Raw genomic sequence first — 7,828 nt, 5'->3', positions numbered from 1 at the left:
TCTCTGGATCCGCCCCTGTTCACTGTATAATTGTCTCAGGTCACATAACATTTTGAACTTGACAAAGCAGGCATAATATTCCAATGTGCAAAATACATGGTACTATAAACAAAAACACTCATAAAAAGTCAGTTAATATATTCTTTACTCTACTGACGGATTGAATCCAGGATTTGAAACAGTCAGACACAAAAAGAACAGGGTCTATTTTAGAAATAAAATTAAGAATGAAGACAATTAAAATGAACTGTGTGGGGACAAGCCCAAAGTTTCTATGATTAACCTCTGACAGACTTACTTGTAAGATATTCACACTGTTTCTTATAAACCCTCACTACGCCACACATGAGCTGTGAGGATAGGTATAGGGAAAGACGGGGTTGAGGGTTTCCAGAAGATAGCGGTTCTGCTCTTAGCATGATGTAATCCACTATATCTTGACTGAATGAAGGCAGATAATAACATAGTGTAAACATGATTAGGTTGTTAAAATGTTTTATATGATACCAATTGATATATGATTAGAAATATGTTGATGATTACATAAGTAAATGATTAGGCCTTAGGGCACTTAGAAAAAATTATTAGATTATCACTTTTATTACAATTATTATTTTTTTTAATTGATGAGGGAGGGCGGTTTTTTGTTTTTTTTTTTGTTTTTTTTTAATCGGAACATTAGATTATTTCGCTTTTTTTTTTATCGATGAGGAAGGGGCTGTTTATATTTGGGTCTGTAATAGTAAATATTGTATAAAAACTGGTTTAATTTTATAGTTTTTTAAAGAAAATGTATCTGAAGTCACAAAATTGCATTGTAATTTTTATGCTGTTAAAATAATTGATGCGGCAAAGAAAATTTTTTTTTTTCCCGCATCAATATTGCCCGAATTTTTAACGCGTCCAGGAGTGATAAGCTAATAAAAATTTTTATTTACCCTAAACACCTCAGATCTTGTGTAAAATTTATGGTTTTAAATAAAAACTATATCAATATTATTGGAATAAACAAATTACCAGGTGTCAATGATTTTGACTGAGACATACTCCCGCTTGGTAAGAGTTGATGCTTTTGTTGCAGCAATCCTAATGGCAAGAGAAACAGCATTTATTTATTATGTTACACATATTTCCTAATAAAATGTAAATTGTTTTACATAGGATAAATGAAAACATAAAAAAGAATTATATAGTTAACAAATGGATTGGATGATAGGTTGAAAATAATGCGTAAATCTAGGCCTAGGCCTATATAACAAAGGCGTAGAGAATAGGAGGGCACATTCTTGACCTTAAAATGATTTACTAGGCTGGAACTTGACTTACCAGATTATTCCAAATCTCCCTCCTCTTTTTTGCAAGATATTGTGTGAGTAAAACATGACTTGTGACTGGTTGTAGGCCTAGATAGGCTATTTTCACACTGCAGCTTGAAAACTGTAATATTAATAAAATAAATGTTGCTGTGAAATGTTGTACTGTGGTCCGACCCAAACCCATCTTTGAATTCCACAAAACACAAATTAATCCTTACTTTCTCACCATCCTAAGATTAAACAAAACATAGCTTCCTAGGCCTAGGCCCTATACAGGCCGGGGGCGGGGGTGGTAAAGCCGGGTAGGCCCCGGCCTAGGCCTATCTATAGCCTGCCCCTAAGCCTTGCCTAAGGGCCAGCCAGGGGATGGGGGGGCTGCCCTAGCCTAGCCCAACAATAAATAAATCCAGATTTCATTCAAGTCCATGTATGGCAATCTATCGACACTGACGATACAATTAAATATTAAATAATGTGGTTAATAAAATATTCACCTATGCCTACGCCCAGGTATACCCTAGGCTAGAATTACCTACTTCTTCTTCTTCTCTATTCAAAAATGACAACAGCTTGGGTAGAGAGGCCGGTGGCCCAAATTTATTTTGACAGGAAAAGTACTTTTGGCCAATCATTTGTCTTGAAAAAGCAGACCTCAACGTTTCAGCCAATGACGTCCAATCAGCGCCTACGTTTTTTCAGCCTGTAGCTTTCCCGCGACACGTCGAATGGTCGAAACCCGCGAAAGTATAACCTTTCACCTTTGGGTAGTTATCCCATCGAAATTTCCAATAAACATGGTAACGTGAATCCTGTGTGCGAGGGTAGGGCCTAGTTAACTGCCAATTATATTGAATAATGTCAGTGGTTTCCTATTTACCAAAGAACTGGTGCATTTTGCTAGGTAGTACCGTAATAATATTTGGAAGTGCATCTTGTATGTTGTATGTGCGATATGTTCTAAGAAAGTTGAAAAGGTCTCGCAAAATCGAGGATCGCATCGAAAACGGTACGTAGCCTGGGCTACCTAAGGGCCTATATAGCCTAGTTAGGGGCTTGGAGCCTCCTTTTAGGCCAGGCCTAGCCTAGTTCCTCTGCTGGGCCTGGCCTACCTTGATGGCATGGTTGGCCTAGGCTAGCCTCGGGCCCAGGCCTCTCTCTCGCTAGAGGAGCCTCTAGGCCTAGGCCCTTAGGTAGAAAAGAATCATCATCTTGTTAAATTTGGATTTAAATAAAACCTAGGGCCTAGGCTAGGTAGCCTAGGCCTAGGTCTATTAACTTATAGTTAGTAGGTAGGCCTATAGGCCGGGACCAGCCTATGACATATGTGAAAGATTCTACAACATTCAAACATTAAAACAAAGTTTATCTGATTACAATCATCTAGGCCTATTGCCAGGCTACGCCTGGACTTTCTGTGATTTTTTAAATATTTTATTTTTCCGGAATTATGGTATAGGTCCTAGTCAGGCCTAGCATACGGGATAAGACTACTTCGGCCGCGCGGAATTTGTATGGCGCGCCATATGGGCATTATCGTTCACCAGCTATTTCATTGCATCAAGGGGGATTCTCGCGATCAACTAAATAGCAGCCTAATTGTTTTCTTTTTTTAAATTGAATAATTTATGATAAAAAGAAATACGATATAAATGATCAATACATCAATACATATATGTATTGATCATTTATATCGTGTGTGAATGTTATTTGATTGTTTTCTTATTGCGTCTTTAAAATCTTTCGTCCCATTCCCATCAAGATGTTGATTCCCACGATCAACTACGGTACTGTATTCTTTCTGATGTTTGCGCGCTGCTCTAACCCAGTCCAGTCAGCCAGGACTGTGTTTTACCATGTAAATATTATTTGGGCGAACTTAGTATAGCGTACGTTTTTTTTTTTTTTAAACCTGTTTACTGCAGATCTTAATAAATTTTAACGCTAACTTGCCACTTCTAAAATATTTTGCGGGGATACATCAAAAACCAATTCAAATTTGCGCAAAAATCTCTAGAAAAATAGGTGCACGTTTCATCTGTTTCCTTCCTTCATCCATGTTATGTCTGTTAAGAATTTATTCATAAACCTTTGTAAGTTTTAAAAGCAAAAGCAAATAAAAAAAAGTATATATCACATGTTTGCAGGCTAGAACAAGCCAGTCGACTATTCTCACGGCTAGTAACAGCAGTATTAATGCGCCTACATTCCTGAATTGGCAGCGTACAAAGAATCAAACTACTAGGTGACTGATCTTGTGTCTGGTTCTCCCAATAGCATTGTGGGAACCTACTTGTTGGAATGTTTCTTACTGATTTCACTGTTATGCACTTGTCAATTGTAGTCCCGCCCCCCCCCCCCTGACTGTAGTCCCGCCCCCCCCCCCTGACCCAGGCCATAGGGGGGCACTTGCCGGGACTGAGCCAGGGATGTACACATAGTTGTGTCCCTGTAGTGCCGGGACGTACCTAAAGTTTACCCGTAGATGTAACAGGCCTCGAAAGGGTTTCGGGTGTGTAGGCCTAGCCTAGTGCTGTCAAACCGGGTCTGGTCCTACTTAGCCTACACTGGCTTGGCATTCAGTCAACACTGTCTGTTTTGGTAATTAAAAAATCGCCTACCGGTACTTTAGGTCTACCATCATGGTTTCATTTTTTATAGCAAGGTATAAATTACATAATAAAAATTGAACCTCCAACCTCACAACGCTGAGGACCGAGGTGGCGGCGCGTGTGGGTAGTGTGAGCCAAGGTAAGGAAACCTGTTCTACTATTGTAATGTATTCATTTTCTTATTTAGGCCTAATTTCTGTTTTGATATTGAATAATTAAATTCCATCAATCAGTTATTATACAATCAATCATTTTCTTTTTCTATGATCAATCTGTCAATCTCTCTCCTTTTTGTTCACACTTTTCCAAACTTCCATGCTGCATAGTGATACGCATGCGTAGTGCTACCATCAAGCAAGCTCATCTGCTTGGCATAGCTCCTGCCTAGCTCTCACATGCTTCTCTGATTTAGACATAGACTAGATTTTTATACCTCCTTGCATCAAGTACGTCTTATAAGCCAATCATTTATTAGCGGGGCATTTTACCAGGACTACAGCGGTAAGTGGCGGGGACTTAGCCGGGGGATACGTTAAAATGAAGCCCCGCACTGCCGGGAGCTGGCGGGGACTTTTACATGCATGTAACAGTTTTGAAAATTACATCCCCGGCTAAGTCCTTGCTAGGCCCGGGTCCGGGGAGGTGGGGACTACAATTGACAAGTGCATTACTAGGCAACTTACAGTACAGGCAACTTTGTATTTTGTTGTCTATTTTAAGCAGTTTATTTCAATGAACGACAAAGTAAAAGCATCAATACAGAACTGCGTGAATTAATTTTATTGTCTTAGTTGTTAAAAATTTTATTAAAAATATTTTTCGATGTGGGAATAAAATTTGTTTTTAATACATTCTATCTAACTATGAAAGGAGAGTGGCTGCAAAGGCAATGTATACACAAATATAATAATAATAATGGTCGACTTATAGAGCGCATATCATAGACACCTCTATGCGCTTTAACATAAATAAGAATACAAATATGATACTTATCTAATCCTACTCCTTAAACTAAGCATGGATTGGCCATTGTATTATATTATACACAAATATATAATAACGCTAAAGCGTAAAGTACGATATTGCCAATATTTTCATTTTTCGAAATAATACGTTTTTCAAGCACAGCTCTTCATCTATTTACCTGTCTATCGTTCATATTTAAATCTTGTACATTATACAAACTATAAAACCCAACCCTAAAAATAGAGTTACTAATGAATGTTTATTAAAATCAATATCACAATAATAAATGACATTAATATACTTTATTATTTGTGAAGAAATCCTCATAAAACTTATAAAAGTAAAGTAGGATACAAAATATAGCGCAATTAATGCTAAAAAAAAAGCATGTTATCTTTCTTCTTTTCCATCACTTTTATTATATAATTATACTCATAAATGTTATAAAAGTAAAGTAGGATACAAAAATATGGCCGGCACAATTGATTCTAAAAAAAAAACATGTAATCTTTGATCTTTTACATCTGACTTTTATTGTATATTTATACAATTAATGTTCATTGATGCAACGTCGGTTAAACGTTATTCCGTTCAATACTGGAAAGCTAAAATTTAAAAAAAATGAAAGGAAAAAAAAGCACACAATGAATGAACTTGATTGCTTAATTGGCATAAAACACTGAACACAGCGAGCGCTCATTGATTGAAAGGAGCGCTCTTTGATTGAAAGCAAGCAAAAAGACAGCATTATCGGTGCTCCGTACTTTTTGGCACTCGATCGGTGGTGGCAGATATTGTCGGCGGCCGAAGTCTGCCAAATCCTAGCATACTAGGCCTAGACGCCTATGATGGATTTATGTGCAAACAATGTGACCTTTTGACATTTATATAAATAACAAATTAAAACTTTATTTCAATATCTCAAGCCTCTTCACAGATTTTATGTTTTTCTTTTTTGTTTTTTTTTTTATTTTTACTTCTAAAACCCTTAACTTACTTATAGACTACTAGTACTAGGCCTAGAACCACTCCCATAGCACCCAACACATCTCCTCCCCCTCCCTGTTACTGTACAAATTTAAAAAGTAATTAAAAAAATATTTACATACAGTAATGAGTTGTTATTATTATACATATCCTCACTAATCTGCACTTCAACTCCCATCTCCTCCCTCCCCAAATCTCAGACCCAGCCCCTTATTTATCGTACCCCTCTATTTTAGATACAGTACACTGTTAGTAGACCTACGTATTAGTACTGTACATCACATTATTTACAATTGCCACATGTCCTGTAAATCAAAATACCTCCACATCGCCATCCCCACCACCAGTCCCTCCATCATCGATAAAAAAGGGAATAATTATTTTATTTTTATACCACCCGCCCCCATCAATTTTTTTTTTTTTTAAAGAGTAATAATCTAATAATTTTTTCTGTGTGGCCTAAGGCCTGCGCGGGGAGTATCCTCTGCGCAAAAGTTTGGCCTAAAAATTTGTCCGATCATTTCGAAAGGGCCGATTTTCGCACAGATTTTTGCCGAAAATTAGGCTTTGACCTTTAAAACTGTTCCCTGCTTTGACCAAATTTTAATATAACCGATGCAAGTACGGTATATGCAGTAATTACGATTCAGTGCACTTATTTTTCTAGCAATTTTCTGCGCAAATTTGAGCTGATTTTTTAGATCGTCCTCGCAATTAAAAAACTTTACAGAATGAGCATAGAGTAGTTTTGTAACCAGGCATACAATATGGAATGAATCTTCGGATGAAGCGCCTTAGATAAAATTAATTTGGCTAGGCGCTAGGCCTATATAATATCAGCTATTAATTATTATTATTATTATTATTATTATTATTATTATTATTGTTATGGTTTTAGATGAAACACTCATTTTGCAGAAACACATGGCGTGATCATAAATTTCTCACGCATTCAGACTTCTCTAAATTGGTAAAATCCATTTCAGTAACCAAAACTCAAAATTTCAGTAGTTTTTTTGGCAATTTTCAGTAGTAACGCACTACAAGATTGCATGCCGCTTTGGACCACAGGCATCACCAAAAGAAGCTTACTGTAAAATAGCTTTTTAACAAGCGGAAATTGGATTGGATTGGATTTATTTGGTGTAAGCACCAAGGATAGCCCACGAAAGTCTAGAAGACTTATTTCCAGTGGCGTCCTTCTGGTGGTGAGTGAGTAGTGCACCGGGAGACAACCCTACTCTTTTCTGCGTTCTTTAACGTGCACATGGGCCATAAATGCCCACAAAACCAATGGCTAAAACGTCTCATCCAAAAGACGGTGCGTTATTGTAACTTTTATTTCAGCCCTCTAACTGAAACACAAGGAGAGCAGCGATGGGAATTGAACCGGGGGACCTAGAGATCTCCACTGTTAAGCGCACACACGGTGGCTACCACCAGATTAGCCGACTGAGCTAAGCTACTCTAATAGTCTTCCTTATTGAACAAATTTTTTTATTAAACCAGGTAGTCGTACAGTACAGTATATGTTTAAGAATTCTTCATTTTTTTCTGGGGACTTCCATCGTTATTAGGGGGTGTCATATTTTAAATGGGACTAGGCTCTCTTCTCTTTGTGTACTCTTTGTACAAACTAAAGCCACAATCGCACTGGACTTTTTTTGGTAAAACTAACCAACACGTTGGCTAGTTTTACCATAATTAGTCCAGTGCGAACAGCACAGGAAGTTTACCTGACAGGAAACTTACCCAAGCCGCGCGGTTACTTTAACCGCGTCCCGCTTGCCCAGGAAAACTGACCAGGTTAGTTTTACCTAGCAGGAAAGTCCAATGCGAACAGCGCGAGTCGGGTAAACTTCACAAGTCATCACAGTGAATGACCTTCCTCAGGCTGTCAGGCAATTATGCATGAGCTGTGACCTGGAATAAAACGTCACACACAAACAT

The 7,828-nt window shown here is 37.7% G+C and overlaps 2 protein-coding genes across 3 annotated transcripts in view; one reads left to right on the top strand and one right to left on the bottom strand.

Annotated features, from left to right (window-relative positions):
- The window catches only part of LOC117110989 (meiotic recombination protein REC8 homolog), a 15,480-nt gene extending 13,606 nt beyond the window's left edge, over window positions 1–1,874 (bottom strand). The window contains exons 1-4 of the mRNA XM_033253846.1: window positions 1,811–1,874; window positions 1,327–1,437; window positions 1,018–1,086; window positions 299–441 (exon numbers count right to left, since the gene is read on the bottom strand). Coding sequence (XP_033109737.1) covers window positions 299–441; window positions 1,018–1,086; window positions 1,327–1,382 — 268 coding nt within the window. The 5' untranslated portion in view covers window positions 1,383–1,437; window positions 1,811–1,874. The remainder of the gene's footprint in view (window positions 1–298; window positions 442–1,017; window positions 1,087–1,326; window positions 1,438–1,810) is intronic.
- Window positions 1,875–2,104: 230 nt separating this feature from the next.
- The window catches only part of LOC117111027, a 42,273-nt gene continuing 36,549 nt past the window's right edge, over window positions 2,105–7,828 (top strand). For both annotated transcript variants that reach the window (XM_033253889.1, XM_033253888.1), the window contains exon 1: window positions 2,105–2,322. In XM_033253889.1, coding sequence (XP_033109780.1) covers window positions 2,172–2,322 — 151 coding nt within the window. In that variant the 5' untranslated portion in view covers window positions 2,105–2,171. The remainder of the gene's footprint in view (window positions 2,323–7,828) is intronic.

The sequence above is a fragment of the Anneissia japonica genome, unplaced genomic scaffold (genome assembly GCF_011630105.1).
Source record: "Anneissia japonica isolate Jap-2015-1 unplaced genomic scaffold, ASM1163010v1 scaffold573_len2283161_cov171, whole genome shotgun sequence".
Lineage (NCBI taxonomy): Eukaryota > Metazoa > Echinodermata > Crinoidea > Comatulida > Comatulidae > Anneissia > Anneissia japonica.
This window is presented reverse-complemented; position numbering and strand designations above follow the sequence as displayed.